Below are 19,397 nucleotides of genomic sequence, written 5' to 3' on the forward strand. Positions count from 1 at the left end.
TATTGTGACTATTATAAAAACACTAGCTGATGTACCCATTCAACACATGCAGAAGACATAGGGGGCTACTAAGAAGAATTTAGAAGTCTATATATTGTGACTATTATAAAAACACTAGCTGATGTACCCATTCAACACATGGAGAAGATATAGAGAGCTAGAACCATTTGCATGTCTTTCAGTATCAATTCTTCCTTGCTTTGTTTCTTCAGAAGCTTCATTTGATCATGACAATTGTTTCCCTCTGCTTCAGTTATCTTAATATTTGCTAAGTGTTCTTGATTTTGTCATGCCATCCATCTACTTTTTCTTTCTCTTGCTGAGTGGCCTTTTCTTTCTTGCACATTTTTCTGAACTATTGTTAGTTTTATTCAGAATCTAAGTTTAGAATTTATTTCATAGATGGTGTTAGAAATGTTCAATTGAAATGAAGAAAAACTGAGGTGGCTTGATGCTGTAAACGTGTCACCTTTTAATTTAAATGGACAATCAATATTTCAAATCTCTGATTTAATCTAAAATGATATTGAAAGAGCTTGCTGTAAATATGATCATTTATGAAAAAAAAATTAACATAAAATCCCGACTTGACTGTGATTTGAATGCAAGACTTCCACAAGAGAGTTAAGCTCTGTAACCACTGAACCACTTTGACATCCAGTGTTTGAAGTCCATTGCTAACAAATATTAATTTGAAGTATCATGGTATTTGTGGTTTTCTAAAGATTGAAAGAGTTGGTTCTAAACATGATCCCTTATTTAAAAAAAAATTATAAAAATTTTAACTGTACTGATATTTGAATGGAAGACATTTGCTTGACGTTCAGCCATTCTAACCACTGAGACAATTTGAACTCTGCCAAGTGTTACCAAAAGACAGTGGCTTTTATATATTTTTATAGATAGATAATAGTGGTAATAGAAAAGAAAGATAAATAATATCAAAAGAAGATTGTACAAAAATGTTAATTGGATTTGTACGTACATTCTTTCCAACTAAATCACGCTTATTCTCAATAATTCCCCATGGAGCAATTCCAATAGTCACCACTCTACGTTGTCTTGGTGTTCTCTCATTCAGCAAAGCTTCTCCAACGTGTCGCATCACCCCTAATTATTCCAAAAAGTAAAAATATCATTAATATCAATGAGAAAGTGATAACCAAAATCGACTTGGAAATGATAGGAACGATATCCAGAAATGCACAGTCTAAGGTGTTTATTGGGTTTTTGTTGATCACAACTTTTTGGGGAGGATTGTATTAACTTGCACTTTTACATGGTTATATCGATGTTGCATAATTCAACAAATATTGAATCAGCAACAGTACTTAAAGCCAGCAGCTAGTGTTAGTGTGTTCTGATATTTCATTATTGTTATACTGATGTTGCATTGTCCAACAAATATTGAATCAGCAACAGTACTTAAAGCCAACTGCTAGTGTTAGTGTGTTCTGATATTTCATTATTGTTATACTGATGTTGCATTGTTGAACAAATATTGAATCAGCAACAGTACTTAAAGCCAACAGCTAGTATTAGTGTGTTCTGATATTTCTTTATTGTTATAATTGTATTGCATTGTCTAACAAATATTGAATCAGCAACAGTACAAGAAGCCAACAGCTAGTGTTAGTGTGTTCTGATATTTCTTTATCGTTATACTGATGTTGCATTGTCCAACAAATATTGAATCAGCAACAGGACTTAAAGCCAACAGCTAGTGTTAGTGTGTTCTGTTATTTATTTGTTGTTGCTTTCAGTGATGGTGTTTGTTGAAATGTTTGATGTATCTAATTTTTTACTTTTTAGTTTTATTTTTAATTATTATATTTTTATTATATGGTTTGCTTTTGTTAAACAAATTATACATTCACTGTGTTATTATCAGTTTTTAATTATTCAAAACAACAAATATATCATACATTTGTTATAATCCATGGATTTCACATTGGTAGATTTGTTAAACAAATACAGTATCACTGAACTTTTAGATAAGTTTAACAGAATTTTACCTGTATTAGTTCCAGCAGTAAATATCCATGCTCCAGTAGTTTTTGCTGCTTTAACCAACCCTTTTCTGAGAACCTGTTTTAACTTATGCTGAAGTTCAAAATTAGCTTTTCCTCCATGAACACTGATTAAAAGCTTTGGAAGTTCCAGCTTCCATTCTTCCGTGAGTAACTGAAGAACTAACTCTGGTCGAGTGTCATAACTCAGCCTAACATACTTGAAAATTAAAAAACAATTCTTTCTAAATTCCACTAAGGTTATTATTCATTTGCAATATGTTTTTAAACAAGCAGTTTATCTCTTCAAAATGAGAACTGATATCATGTTCCTATTAAACACTTTTTTAATCACATCACACTTACTACTTATAATAAAGTACAAGAAGATTTTAACAAATACATTTGTTCACCTTTCTTGCATCTAACTGTTATATCACTAAATATCTAATGGAACATTCATATTTTTTATTATGATGGATAAATTGAGCTTGGAGGTCAAAATATTTCTAAATTAGCCTTTTTTTTCACCATGTTATACCATTCGTCAGGTATGAGGGATTAATATAGATCAAAACCATTTAACACTAACAAGATCACTTAATCTTGAAGAAAATAAATTAATAAATCAAAAACAAAATATAAACAGTAACGATAATATCAAAATCTTATGATAAAATTAAGATGCTTACAAGCCAATAAAGTTTTAGCAGACATTTAAAAACAGTCAACATGTGTATGATCACAACACCCTACACAATAACTGTAAATCTTGCCATGATATTACAAACACACAACCAAGGAAAAATCTAACATAAAACTCACATTACAACAAAACCATTACATTATGTAAAAAAAAATCATTAAACAACTCTTTTTTTTTATGAAGATTAATATTAATCAGTGAGTTTTACCTGTGCTTTAAGAGGGTGAGAACTGCCTTGAAATTCAATTATTCCAAAAGCATCTGTAGGGTAGAGGGCTGTATGACGAGAGAAAGACCAGTGTTCATCTCCTGAAAACTGTGAGCTTCCACTGTGAATACTAAACCCTCCTAAGCCCTGAGTGGCTAAAGGGGAGTGCTGTTCAAAGGCCAGGCCACAACAACACCTGTTGGAAAGCAAAACAAGTGTAGAAATACAGTACCAGAGTTCACAACATCAAATTTATTGTATAACAGAAAACACCACAATACTATGTGAAAAGAAGGAAATCAAAATAATTATTTAAAACTTTACTTAATACTTAGGTACTAAAAACACTTTCTAGTGCACTGGCTGAAAACATTTAAATAAAGTTAATATAAAAGTATATGTTTTTCTATATTTGTTATCATTAATTTTCTCCTAAGAAACCATTTGATAGAAAATCATTTGTTAGATATTACTTTGTGTGCTAAATTCTCATCAAAATGTCTATTTGTGTTCATTGGTCAAAATTATCAATAAGATTAATATATATTTTACATTAACAACACATTCAAACATTTGTGATAAATATCATGTCAGACTAAAGATGTTTCTTTTCGTATACCTCTGCATTTGTTTACTGAGGATTTCAAATCAGAGGTGTACAAAAACAGCCCCTCAGATCTATCTTTTGTTTCCTACAAGTCATTGTCCATAAAGTTACTTGCTTAGTGACACACACACACACACACACACACACATACTGTACATGAATTTAAGTTATATTTATTTATAATGTTGTCACCATTATTTTATTACAACCAGTTAATTTACTGAAAAAATATAATGGAACGTATGGTCCAATGGCCACATTAATCATCCCCCAACAAGTACTCCCTCCATTATTTCTAAGAATATTAAACAAAGTAATGAAAACTATATCATAACAGTATACTAAAAAAAAAGCCATATTATAGAAGTACATAACTTGACAGAAATCAAATATTTTCTGACACAAAACTTCCTCAGCAGGGCTGTGCTTTGGCAAGCCCATGTAATATATGTTCTTTGGTAGACAATGTCCATCAAATTGTAAACTGTATCCATTGATGTTTTTTATTCAAATTTCAAAAACATTTAGCAAACATTATCACAAACATTTTTTGGAACCATAAAAAAAATTAAAATATGTTTGAAATGAAGAATCAAATTTAAAGACATATTTTTAGATTTACTAACAATTCAATTTTTATATTAATACAACATATTATCAATCTTTGGTGAAATTGAGTGCATTATTAAATGACTCTTGATCACAAAATCTTTAAAAAAATACAGATAAAAAGAGTTAAGCAATCATTAACATAATATTTTATAATAAAAATTGAAGAAAGAAACTAATATCTACTAGAAAATTTACTTTCTTATAAAATATCCTGGAGCAAGAAATTAAATTTATGTATTTCTAATGTAAATATAGAGTCCCTACTTTTAATATGACATTTCTGTATCAGCTGTTGATTAAACTATGCAGAAGAGTAACAAAAATCTGACCTGATTTGATCTTTGGATGAAGCAATAAACTTGCAACATTCCCTCTTTTGAAATTTGGTCTCAATAGCAAACTGAGTCTGTAGACATGTAACAGCAATAACTCTTATTAATTCTCACATTACAACAACCACAACTTTAGAAACAAACCCTTAATTGACAAAAATATTTGTTTGAATGTGTGACTTTCTGTATTAATCTACATATTTAACAACTGATATAACTAAAATGCATACATATGTCATTCATAATCTCAAAAGTATTTATAAATAATCAAACAACTGGTTTACTTTTAAATGTCAATTACGATAAGTATAAACAGAAAAAAGTCAACTGAAAATTTTGAAATGATAAGTAATAAAGGCCCTTAAGACAAAAGTTACAATTCTGATAAAAGAGTAAGCACACAGGATAACACACATAAGATACAATGAATTAAAAAAAAACTCAAAACCAACCATTCGAAATTGTCCAAATTTTTGGTCTTTTTTTTTTAAATTCAAGATGATGGTTACAGTATGATATAAGAATGAGAAGCCATAAACAACAAAACATAGTGAACTTTATATGAAAACTATGTCAACAAAACCAGTAGTGACACTCCCATGTACTGTACAATCAACATGTGTACTTCCTCCAATTATTTGGAAAAACTAACACATTAAAACATTAGGAAGTAAAACATAAAAAAGTTTCACTTTATACAGAGAGAAAGTTAAGAAAGCAAGTAAATAAGAGATACTTAGACAGATCTAGACTGAGTAATTGGCAGTTTAGCAGTGATGGGCAATTTCTAGAGAAGTCAGAAAACATTAAGTTAGTGATTGAAAGTGAAGTTAGACTGCGTGATTGTTAGTTTAGCCTTATTTAAACAATATTTAAAGTGAGTTTCACAGTGATATTGAATTAACAGAGATAAAGGATAATAATTAGTATTATCCAAGGGTGTTCTAAAGTAATTGAATCCGCCTGTGTGGACTTTGACAAATATGAGACAATTATTTGAAGTTCTGTATACAAATGAAGTAAACCACAAGAGAATTTAAAGGAATCTATCACAGATTGTGCAGTAAGAAACAGAGTAGAGAAAAAATGATTTATTTTGTCAATTAAGTTATAAAGTAACTGAACTAGCCTATGTGGATTTTTGACATGAAAAAATAATTATTTAAAGCTTTAAATAGAACTTTGATAACAAATAGTGAAACGTATTTTTGAATATATTATTTTAAAACAAGTGGATTGTGTGATTTCCATTTACTGTTGAAATTTATCGCCAACAAATCACAGACACTGACTGTAAAAGAATCCAAGCCCATACTCAAAACCTGACAATTGTGATACATATCTAACCTCTGTGGTTAATCATACTGACTGATTAAATAACACGTTAGACAACTACTGATAACACTGTTATTAATCCTGTGATATATATATATATCTAATCTCTTTAATTAACTATACTGACTGATTAAATAACAGGTTAAACAATTACTAATAACTGTTATTAATCCTAACAGGTTAAACAATTACTAATAACTGATATATATATATCTAACCTCTTTAATTAACCATATTGACTGATTATGCAACAAGGAGGTGACATAACTATTGATGACACAATAATCCTGTGATATATCCTAACTTAGTGAGTCTGTATCATATGATACATTTTAAAGATATGAATGCAAGTATCACTTTTAAAATGTACATGGAAAATAGGTACAACAGGTGTTTCTAGAAAATTTGTGGTGTCATTTCTAGTGCTTTTCATCATTATCCTTTTTCAATAGCTCAACAAAAGAATTAAATTCAGTTATCTATAAAAAATGATTTAATTAGATAAAATAGCACTATTAACACAGTGGTATGACCAGTTTATAAATTTCTGCACAAAATGTATAATAGTTGTATCTAAGAAATTATAATCAACTTATGTAATTCAATCAAAATTTCCTTTTTATATTGCTTTAAATATACTTACTGAAAAAACACAAAATACTCCAAGTAAACTTTTTTAGTCTAAACAGTGTTATGTTTTTATCCATGCTTTTTGAACAGTAGGAATGAAATATTACAGGAGTACTGTATTTCTGATTTAATTTCAAAATTATGTAAAATCCACTTTCATTTATCTTTATCATTATCAGGCAAGAGTTGCTGACTTAAAAGTTAACATTTCAAGGCTTTTAACTCGAGAAGTATTTAATTGTCAGTTTCTTTATAAGACTAGAATGTTTAAGGACACAAACAAAGAACTATAAAAATATTTAGAAAATAGAAGCAGTGAAACACAAATCACAAAAATCTTCAAACATCAAGTTATAATGCAATTGTATTTTTTAAGTTAATTCAATCATTCAACTTTGACCTATTATTATCAAAATACAACCAATTACTCATTCAGTGACAAGCATTTGCAATCACTTTTTATCAGATCTGCTGTATATAAATGGTCATGTTTAAAGATAAGTTCCCACAAATATAGTTTTACATACACAGCAAATAACTATAATTTCACAATAACTAAAAGAAGATTGTTAAACATTCAGTCTCCCAAGTTTTTAAATAAAAATCTTTGAATCTGTGAGTTATAGCATGCTTTTGAAAAATCAAACTATTTTATAATATTTTTTAAATAAATTCCATTGATTAAAAAAATCTTAAAGTATGATATGTCAACCTTTACAATTTTATATGCTTTAAAGTTCAAACAACCAAAGCTCAGAACAAACCTTTGTGGATGCTGTCTCCATAGTAACCACATGAGTTCTTGCGTGGTTATTTTCCACAGGAAAATTTTCCCAATCTGACAGACCCTTTTAAGTGTTCACATTTCTGTGCACTGCAAAAAAAAAGCATACAAATTTCTAATCAAGAAAAAACCATAGACATAATAACACCATTTACCAGGAAGAAAAATATAATGTTTCTTGAATAGCATTCCAAACAGACCCAGGAATGTCACCCAGACATAATGGTGGTCCTGGAGTAAGTGTTCAAGATCACTGAACCCAAATCTGTCTGAACCCAAATCTGCCTTATATTTGACACTGTGTTCTTACCTCCGTTTACAAAATATTAAGAGTAAACTTGATGCAAATGCTCAGGTACCACGGATGAGTGTCTTAATGTTTTTTTATTGTGGGTATGTTCCCCCATGAGGTAGCTATAGAAGTAACTGGTGATAATGGAGGAACTTGATGGGTACCTTATAACCTCTGTGAATCATGAAGGGGCTTTGAACACTGCAGCAGATCATGAGTATTCTATTCTGGTTATTTAAATGACCATACACCATTTGATGAAACTAGACACATTTAATCTCTTCATATCAACTTTAAATATACATCAATAAAAGTATGCAAGCCTTCTTCTACAATGTGTATTTGTGATGTGAAAACAAAATAGTACATCGTCAAGTATTTTGTATAATTAAAAAAACAAGTCTTACAAGTTTTATAATCCATTCCAAGTGTAATGAACCCAGAAAATAAATGAATTATTAATAAAATATTTAACACTCAACATTTATTTTTACTACAATTCCACTAAAAAGAAGCCACATTTTTTCTTAAAACAGCATACAGGTACTATAATACACTCATGACAATCTGAGATGTTATGCAAAAAAGATCAGTTGCATTTATTAGCACACAAATCAGTAAATAAATCATCTAATTCCACTACCAGATAGTTTTATTTAAATCATTTATTTTGGTTCTTTATTGTCCCTGCACTTAACAAAACTGCAGTACTTGTAACTTACAATCATGTATATTTTAAAAAATTATATGTACTTGTAACTTAATCATGTATACTTTAAATAACTATATGTACTTGTAACTTAAGATCATGTATACTTTAAATAACTATATGTACTTGTAACTTAAGATCTGTATACTTTAAATAACTATATGTACTTGTAACTTAAGATCATGTACACTTTAAATAACTATAAGTACTTGTAACTTAAGATCATGTATACTTTAAATAACTATATGTACTTGTAACTTAAGATCATATATACTTTAAATAAATATATGTACTTGTAACTTAAGATCATGTATACTTTGAATAACTATATGTACTTGTAACTTAAGATTATATATACTTTAAATAACCATTTGTACAGGTAATTTGAACTCACAACTTGTAATAAGTATCAATTTCTATTATTAAAAATTAACTAGGTACGCCCATGGATTACTAATACTAATAGCCTCTCGAAACTACATTATTAAAAATATTGCCCAACAAAAAGGCCTGACCATCTACACGACAAATGTACCAAAGAAAGAACACCTTTTGGCTTTAGTCTACTGGGCAAAATCTACAGAGCAGTAATAACAAACGAATCTAAATTATCATAATATTCTGGAACTACAAATTGATTTGAATAGCTGTATTAAAAAAAGGATATTTTACCAGTTTTACATTTACAAAACTTCAATTTATAAATATTGATCACAAACAATGCTTTAACTTTCTTTATATTTTTCCATATTTTCACAAGCACGTACCTACTCCAGTCAAAATACTAGAGCACTTACATTCATGTATCTAAAATTAATATATTTTAAAAGACGCTTACGTAATGCAAACTGTGCAGTGGAAAGTAAGTCTAAAGTACAAACTTAAATTTCGGGTTTTTCCTACAACCAGTACATACCGGAGTTTGATATCTCAGTCTACGTTAAATTCTAACAATGCTCGCCTAGACGTCGTCGTTGTAAAATGAAAATGACAAACACCAAGGCGAAATAGCTTTAAATCTTACAAGTTTAAGCACGTGATATATAATGGCAAAAAATACCAGGTTCGGTACCTCCAACAACTGTTATCACGCGATATGAGAAATTTGAAACAATGGTTATCATTCTTCACGAAAAAAGTTATGATAGCCATGGCACGTGACAAAACAGAAAAGCCCGGAAAGCACCTCGTTAGTATAAGATTAAACACAGTTTACACTCAATGTGACTAAAAGACTTAAGGTTAAAATTGTGTAATGAAATACGAATGTTTAATTGTAAAATTTACACTTTTTTATTCCAAAATCATGCTTGCTTTATTTTGTGTGACTAGGTTCTTGTACAGTATTTTATAAGCACGATGCTAGACGATGTCATGATTTAAATTCTCAGCTAGTTTGACATTCGTACAACTACAAGTTAATAAACACACACATAAGTTAATGATTCATCTATATATATTTAAACATTGTACCCAAATAAATCAACTATCCTATCGATATCTGTGAGTTATCATTATGGAATGTTGACTATTTTCTTACGTACATAACTGACTAATCTGACGACGAATTGGTGACTGTTTTTCGGCGTAATTAAAAAAACAAAAAACAATTAACAGAATGTAACCAGGGTATCTGTACGTTTATATCGACAGCATTACGCTTTTAAACTATTCCATATAAAACTTGCACATATAAAAACGAGAGAACAAAACCAAAATTGAGGTTTATTTTATGAAAATCTTAAAACTACTGCAAAGTGCTGGGATGAGTTTTACGAAAGTATCTTGCAAAAGAAGTCATTCCTACCTTCATTAACATACAAGTTAACAAATATATTTTTTCTGGGAATATTTAATGACAGGTTTTATATCTTAAATTATTTCCTACCTTTACCTAAAGTAAATAAGTACCTTAAGACAGAACTAAACATGGCTACCGCCTAAAATTAATTTGTTTGCTTTGTGAATTTCGCGTAAAGCTACTCAACAGCTATCTGTTCCCAGTTTTTTGGTGGTAATTTTGAGGGAACAATACCACCCACCACCAACTCTTGTCAAACCGAATGGTGGAATTTGCTCGTAAATCTTATAACGTACCCACCGCTCGAAAGTGCGAAGCGCGATAGAGAAATATATATATATATATATATATATTACGATAACGAGGCGCGAACCGTGTAACCTCGGATCCAGCCTGGCAGGGTAACGATTGAGCCGCGCTCGGCCTCAATTGCATAGACAAAAGGCGGAAGACTTTTGAAACGCCGTCATCTACACTTGTGTTTCTACAAAAGGCAGTTGCCATCCATTTAACAAAGTTTCAACAATGTTAAAATATGTGTAAGGCAAGATTTTCCCTTAGTGAAACCATGTTGACTATCCAACAAAATTCTAAACTTTGTTAAATGACTTTGTAAATCATCTTTTATTAGACTTTCAAAACATTTTCCCACAACTGATGCAAGACTAATAGGCCTATAATTACTGGGAAAATTTTTATCACCTCCCTTGAAAGGAGGAGAAACATTAGCCAACTTCTAATCCTTTGGCATCTGCCCACTATTAAGGGCAAGTGGATCATATATCCAATTCTTAACCTCCTTCAAACCCCTTGGGGAAATATTATCTGGCCCAGGAGCCTTATCATTTTTTAAATTTCCCAATTTTTTTAAAGTAGCAAGCTCAGAATTATAGTGATATGTTGTTCAATCTTCTTTCCATCTATCAACTGTTGAAGAAGAGGAATACTGCTTACATTTCCCTCAGTAAAAACTGAAGAAAGTGCATAATTTAATAACCCAGCCACCTCATAATCATCAGATATGAGCCTTCCTTTATCATCATTCAAGGGTTCTACTCCCATTCTAACATTTTGTTTACTCTTAATGTATTTAATGAAATCCTTACTGTTAATTTTTACATTTTCAGCCAACCTTTTTGATGTCCCAAGTTCTTGTTTCACCAACTTTCTTGATCTTCTGTAGTCTCCTGTCATACCAGTCAATTTATTATACTTTTCTTCAATTTTATCTCTTATATCCTTTGTGAGCCAACCTGGTTTTTTACTTGCAGCCACCCTTCTCTTTCTATAAAGAATATGTTTATCTTGCATATTTAAAAATTATCCACATTTTACCAGTGTCTCCAAATAACTCAGCTGCCCAATTCACAACAGATACTTTTTGTAACATCCCTTCAAAAAAAAACTTTGGAAATAATATTCAATATCTTAGTAAAACCTCTACTGCTTATGAAGGTTCACTAACAAAAGTGCTAAGGTTTTTTAAAGTAATGTTTTAGTTTTCTTGAAATACCCAAAAACAAGATTTTTAGAGTTATTAAGATAGCTCTTCCATCACATTTTCTTTTCTTGGATGTTTGTAAAACTCAGTGATACTGTAATGATCTGCAAGATAGGATTACATATTTTAATTTCTGATGCATGATATAAACAAAATTATAACAGAATTTTTTTGTGATGATTACCAAAGTTTATTCTTATATCACAAGATATACAATTGAACAAAAAATAAACATCACTGCCTTACAGTAGATATATTTATATCATACATGTACACAATATACTAATACAAACTAATGGTTTTGCATCTTATTATTCAGGATTTTTTACATCACTAGAATTAATGCACTAATGGATTAAAATGAAATATATTCCTAATAAAACCAACAGTTCACTTACTCAATTAGTTTCTTAATTTCATTCAGTTTAGCTGTAGAACAATTAAGCTAAAATCAGTAATGAATACCTTTCACCACAGTTTTTCAACATTATTGACATCAGACATAAGTACAGACATTAGGTCTGCATGGACATTTCTAATTCCACCAACTATTTAAGTCCTTTAACTCTTTAACAACATTAGCCATCTAACCCAGGAAAGGGGATACATCAACAACAAGGCATTTTACCTCTCCCCCCCCCCACTTATACTGCACCAATACAAGTAATAGTAAACAGTTCCATTTCATTGTCTGCTTTTATCTCACTATAAAAGTTTATTTAGTCAATTCAGTTATACAATGTTTCTTTTGTACTAGCCAATGACAAAGGAATGTTTATTGGTCCAAAAGCTAAGGTATAAATAAACCTTTTTCTTTCTTTAAAACAAAAAGTGTGTACACTTTATAACCAATGTTTAACACATATTTTATATTTACATAGATCACCAGATAAACATCTGATTATCCCATTGATAAGAATGGGGCTATCTCAAAGTTACTTTAAACTTATTGTAAATCCATGCCTTTTCACACCACAGGAACAACAAAACTTTTGACCGCAAACTTCAATACTCCACAATAAAACACTAACACACACAGTGGCCACAAGACTTATCACAAAGACCACAACTGTCACAAGGTCGGTCACACAACTAATGGAAAGAACAATTAACATGCATAGCAAGTACTTTTATAACATACCTCATTTCCACGAATATTGCAAGAAGTCCATACAACATAGGGAGTAGAAACAAATAAACCTAGCCAACTACAAGTGTCATTACTCAAAAGTGATCTAAATAATATCCCTAGTACATTCATCGTACATGTTCATTTTCCTTGAGTAAGTCATCCCTGACAGAAAAATGATAGCTGCTTCATCCAAATGTTATGAATATATGTTACTTAAGTTATACAAAATTTCACAACCAAAAATTGGGATGATATATAAAAGTACCATTTAGTTAAAATATACCATGGATACATCAAAATAAAAATATAGAAATCTGATAAGTTCATGAAATACACTGAACAAAAATGTCTGAATAGCAAAGACTTAGATCTTTGGTAAACTAAGTGTACACTATAAATATAGCATATTTACTTTTAAAATAAAACATCAAATTTCCTACACATAAGCATACAATAAAGTATGAAATGTACTGTTACTTTCATAAACTTGCACTAATGATCACTTGGTATAACCTATGCAGACTATACATGTACAAAGCAACCTCTACAGTGTTCTTTTACATATATTTATACTAAGAATATGTCTAATATCTGATGCAAAACTATAATGTATGTATGTATGCTTTATCATTAGTGTTGAAATGCTCAAATAGTATTTTAGGAACTTTTGATAGAGGCATTTAATGTGCTACTATGCACATATGTGCTTTTTATTAAGACAAATAGAATGAGACTTGAGAGTGAAATTATGTTAACTATCATATATATAGTACAATTCTTGTAACACTGTGTATGGAATCATTAGTTGAAGAAGATGCTTTAAAAACATAAACTTACTACATGTAGTTCTTTATATTCTTTTAAATATATCTTTGAAAGTAGTAAGAATAATAGGATACTGTAATGAGGAAACAAACTTCAGAAAAACGAATTTCATGCAAGATATGACAAGAAAGACAAACCTGAAGGGTGGTTCAAATTAACAGAAAAGTAAAAAGCAAACTTAAAGAAACTTATAAGAATGTAAAATTTACTGGTCAAAAATTGATAATTAAAAACAATATTGAATGTTTATGGGCTTCAAACAGAAAAACCTTGTTACAAAAAAGCATTAAAATATTTATAAATTATATCCATAGGACAAATGAAAAATTTTACAAAATAAACTGGTTTCATGGAGAAAGCAAAAACTTAGATAAATGGCCTTATTATTTAGAACCGTGTTCAAACCAATTGAACTAAGCCATCTACGCAGTTTTGTTACAATATTAGATCGAGTCGTAACTCATACTCGTAGTGACACTATTACGCTACACTCTACACTACAGTCTACAGCACTTTCCAACAAACTTTTAAAAAAATCATTTTTTTAACATCGAGAATATCAAAATTTAAGAATTACACTATGTAACTTTCTTATTTTTAAATACTGTATTTTTTCTCAAAGTTTGACATTTTCTTTTCTTATAATATTATGTTAAAATGTTCAAAGCAATGTAACCTACAATTAGTAACTCAGCGCCACTACCTCTCTGCCAGCACTATTAAGCCTAACTAATTAATTGTTTAATCTTCCTGGCCTAGAATCATGGTATAACCCAAAACCCTAGAAACAGTTTTGCGTGCAGGTGGCCAACGGTGTTACTTAAGTATGTGACGTCACGGTCGCTAAATCAGCTGAAACTAAGTAAATGTAATGTGGTTGGTATGTTATAACATATTTTCTTTTGCTTGAACTCAAAGGTACCTAGAATAACTGCAATTCCAGGTTTTAACTTTTAAGACAATGATATGCACGCATTCAATTAGTAAACACTTGTCTATTATAATTTGTATATATGTATATCTTGTTAGTGAATGGTAATAAACAAATTTAGTCTGCTATTCATCATTAAAAATTAGGCTTAGAATATAATAACTATAACTAAGTAGGTGTAAGGCCTGTCTACTAGTAATCAATTGTAATCTTTGGCTGCTTTTATTTTTAATGAGGGTCTCTTTTATAAAATCATTTGTAGTGTGGATTACTTGAAGACTAGTTAGGACATTTTATATATATAAAGCGAGTTTATAAAGAAAACTTGTTTTATTTATTATGTTTCGGGCGTATGTCGTTCGTTAAACATACGTAGTTACTAAATTACATAATATATAAATTATTTATAATTCTTATATGAATACACGTAACATGAAATTGAGATCCTGAAGCGAACAGAACGTGAGGCGCCTTTACAAATTACAGGGTAAGATATGTGAAGTGAAATGTTGTGTTCTCTGGCTTTGTCATACAACAATTAAGTACAAATAATAACTAAAGGGACCTAGCAGAGATGAGACAAGAAATTTCAGAATAAAACTACACAAAAATAAATAAACGATTTAATATAATTAAAAATCCATTAAAATGGATATTGTTTCCACAGAGAATTTGGGGCAATAGTACTAGTTAAATAGTTGTCAAAAATAGGGTTAGAAAAGGTGTGATAAGGATATTTTGACCTCAGCTGTAATTACTTATAAAGAGATGATGCATCAACACTATCAATCCCTTAACAATCTTAAAAACCTCAATCAGATCCCCTTTAAATCATTTACTTTCAGGAGAATCAAGTTCAGATATCTTAATCTATTTTCATATGATAAATTTCCATCCCAGGTATCATCTTAGTAGCCCTCATCTGAAACCGTTCCAACAATCCAATGATCTGTACAATGACATTATAGCCTCATTAGACTTGTATTCAATATTTCTGTAGATACAACCTAAAATTATATTTGCCCTACCATTAGCAACAGTACATTGCTTGGATGGCTTAAGAAACTGATCAATCAAAGCACCCAGACCTTTTTCTTACATAACACCGTTAAGGATATTCCTGTTCGAATTATATTTATAATTCAAACTGTGATATCTCACGTACATTACCTTGCATTTATTATGATTAAAAGTCATTTACCATTTATTAGCTTAACTCATCGACTTTTGTAAGGCCGTAAATAGCATCCTCCTCACAGCCACTACCACCCAAAACTTTAATGTCATCAGAAAATTTAAATAATCCATTAACTATTCCTTCATCCATGTCATTGATGTAATTGTAAATAAAAAATAGCAAAGGTCCTGATGCTGAGCCCTGCGGTATCCAACTCTTTACAATAATCCAGTTTGACTGAACTCCATTTATAACAATCCTCAGTTTTCTTCCATCTGGGCAGTTTTCGATTGTTTAAGAAGTTCTTTAATTAAAAAAGTAGTTCTATATTTTATTGTTTTAATTTATGTATGTACTAGAGAGGGCTCGTCATTTCGATGACGTCAAGAATCTATTAATTTCCAGAAGTATTTAGTGTAACTAGTTCGCGATGGGTAGTAAGTGAGAAGTTATTGTGTTTCACTTTCCCTTGAATGTTAGATAGTGAGAGTTATCGAGTCTGTTCATTCATCTATTAGGTAGGAAATTTTGTGAATAAGATTTGTTTTTGTCAATTAAACGTAGGTGACATTGGTATCACAGTTTCTATTGGAAGTGAAAACATTGTTTGAACTTATGCCTACAACTTGTTCACAAAATGAACGTAGCCTGTTGCAGAAGAAATAAATTAATGCACTGTCGTTACGGGGTTGGACTTTACATTATTTTCACCAAAGAATTCGATAGAACACAGCACAAAAATATAAAGAAGTAACATTGTATTAGACATGAGGCATAATTATAGAACACAAAGGCAGGAAACGATTATAAAACTTACGTTCTCGTTTTTATGCTGAATCAGTAAGTAATTTTGAATTAAAGTGAAGATCTTGCAGATTAAATCAATAAAGAATAATAAACAGTGTGAAAATTTACAGTTATCATAGGTGGCGATATAATGATTTATCTTTTAATGGATAAACAATAATTAAAGAATGATATTTGTTGTTGTTAAGCTATACAATGGGCTATCTGTACTCTGCCCACTGTGGATACCGAAAATTGATTTTTGCTGATATCTTGATGATTGTTGTTTTCTTAGTGCAAAGCTACATAATGTGCTATCTGCACTCTGTCCACCACAGTAAATTGAACCTACATTTGTTTGCTTTATAAATCCGCAAATTTACCCGACCTACCAGGGAACTGAAATTATAAAGAGGGTGGGCTTATATTAAGTGATGAATTAATAAAGCTATAGAGGAGATCAGAGATATTTTTATAGTAAATATATTTTTGTTTATAATATTGTTACGTCTCTGTTTGTTTGTTAATTTTCTATAGAAATTCTTTCCCAGAAACTTCAGCGATACAAGTCCTTTCTTAAATAAAACTAGTTTATTCTTTCTCAATACAACTTTGCAATACACTTAATTTCCACAGTCACTTTAACTTAAACATACGCTATAATTCACAACGAACTATTCACGCACTTTACTCACAACCGCGCTTGATTCCATTGTCCGTCTCTATCTGTCTGCAATTAACATCTCTCCATTCCGTTACTTCTCGCCGGTCTTATATATACAAAATAGAGGGCGCATAGAGAAGACTAGAGTTGCCACGAATAAGATTAAGAATACAACTAATAAACTAATCTAAATTAGGGAATGTGAACTATAACACAAATAAAAGGTAAACGGTTTTGTGTAATTTCAATCTTGTGAATATTACGAAATTTCTAGATGATTTATTTGTTGAGAATATACCAATTAAAGTGACCGCATAAACCCAATGAGTTCGCAGACTTGCCACTGGGGGAGGGAGACATTTAAAGTATTGTTACGTCTCCGTTTGTTAATTGATTTTCCGTAACTTCGTTCCGACGAAACTTTAGCGACACAAGTCCTTACTTAATAAAACTGGTTTATTCTTTCTGAATATAACTTTACCGATACACTTATTTTCAACAGTCGCTCTTTTACAAACGTTTTAACAACGAACGTTAACTTCAACAATACTTCCTGACTGCAATTCAATTACTCACTACCTACACACACTGTTCCGTCACGTTGTCACCATCTTATATATATACCAGACTACCCTATATCTAGTAATCTCCCGACTATTCCCGAAGGTTCGAGTCACGTGACCTCGCTGACGCAACAATATCTTACTCGACCTACATCTTGGACGCATATTTATAGCCTGACTGAGGCCTAAAACGTTCCACAAACTACGAGATAATATTATTCAATAATACTCAATTCAAACAACGAGAAAAATTTAGAAGATTCTAGTGAAATGATGCAATAATACAATAATTGCCAATTCACAACAACTGAATTACACAATGTATGATCCATACAGAATTACGTACACAAACCTGCGATAAACTATCACTTCTAAAAATAACTAAGTTTAACACTCATTCTATACTTAAAATCATCTAAATGATAACAGTCGCATTAACCTTAACAGGCATGTATATCTAATGTTGCGTCAGCGAAGTCACATGACTAGTTTCTAGAATTATCCTGTACCTTGGCGAATGCTCTAGCATTTACTAGATATGGGGTAGTCTGGTATATAAAAGAGGGTGACAACGTGACGGAATAGTAGTGTGTGTAGACAGTGAGTAATTGATCTGCAGTCAGAGAGAGAGACGTATTGTTGAAGTTAACGTCGTTATTATAGTTTGTTATAGCGCGACTGTTGAAAATAAGTGTATCGTAAAGTTGTATTCGGAAAGAATAAACCAGTTTTATTAAGTAAGGACTTGTGTCGCTAAAGTTTCGTCGGAACGAAGTTACGGACAATCAATTAACAAACGGAGAAGTAACACTAACAAATATTATTATGCATTACAAATATACACATATACAAAGTACAGTATTTACACAAATCACTAACTTTCAGTCGTGCACAGCAGGAATCTGAACCCCTTTATACCTGTGTACACTGCCCTGACACTTTCTTTTGTCTCTGGTCTCAACAATAAGAAATAAAATAGAACCTCTTGAACAATTTGACTGGATGTCAGACGATTTTTATATTTTATTCTACTATAAACGAAAATTATAAAATTTAACTCAAACGAATTTGTCTGTACCTTCCAAATGCACCTGTTCTTCACTTAACTCGAAGTAATTCTTAAATCACCACATTTTAAATAAAAAATACGCAGAAAAATGAAATTTTCTCGTGAACAAAAGTGTGTGCATTCTGAAAAAGACTAAAATAGCACTCTTGAACCTTTTTCACTGTATTCTAGGTCAGGAAGTGGAAAACATGGTGTGAACATTCTCGACACAAATTTTCAACTCTTTCGACTGTACAAAAGATATTTAGTAGTAATAAACGTTTATTTTTTCTTTATGTTTTAAGACCAAGTAAATAATATATGTGTTAAATTACCAAAAGAATATTTATTAATTAAAATTTATTTACCACATAAAACTTTATAAGCACTGACTATAACGTTAGTAATAGTAAGCCTATTTGTAGTCTAATTAAATATATAAACGTAACATAAGGCTTAGCTGAAACACAACTTGGTAAATTTTATTTTGCTTTTGGCTACAGTTTAATGTCATAAAACTTCTGAATTAAACTATTGTGCTGTAACATCATCGAAGATTTAACAAAAAATAAAGAATCAAACACAAACCTTTCTAACAAATCAACATAATTCGATAAATATTGAGCAGTCAACATAAACGCCTTAAATTTCGCGCAAAGTTACACGAGGGCTATCTGCGCTAGCCATCCCTAATTTAGCAGTGTAAGACTAGAGGGAAGGTGGCTAGTCATCACCACCCACCGCC

General features: G+C 30.7%; 1 protein-coding gene across 1 annotated transcript in view; it reads right to left on the reverse strand.

The window, feature by feature from the left end:
• The window catches only part of LOC106464668 (transient receptor potential cation channel trpm-like), a 31,765-nt gene extending 24,452 nt beyond the window's left edge, over positions 1–7,313 (reverse strand). Inside the window, exons 1-5 of the mRNA XM_022392440.1 lie at positions 7,204–7,313; positions 4,472–4,548; positions 2,924–3,119; positions 2,016–2,229; positions 986–1,110 (exon numbers count right to left, since the gene is read on the reverse strand). Coding sequence (XP_022248148.1) covers positions 986–1,110; positions 2,016–2,229; positions 2,924–3,119; positions 4,472–4,548; positions 7,204–7,224 — 633 coding nt within the window. The 5' untranslated portion in view covers positions 7,225–7,313. The remainder of the gene's footprint in view (positions 1–985; positions 1,111–2,015; positions 2,230–2,923; positions 3,120–4,471; positions 4,549–7,203) is intronic.
• Between the last annotated feature and the right edge of the window lie 12,084 nt (positions 7,314–19,397).

This window comes from Limulus polyphemus, unplaced genomic scaffold (genome assembly GCF_000517525.1).
Source record: "Limulus polyphemus unplaced genomic scaffold, Limulus_polyphemus-2.1.2 Scaffold1714, whole genome shotgun sequence".
Taxonomy (NCBI): Eukaryota; Metazoa; Arthropoda; class Merostomata; order Xiphosura; family Limulidae; genus Limulus; species Limulus polyphemus.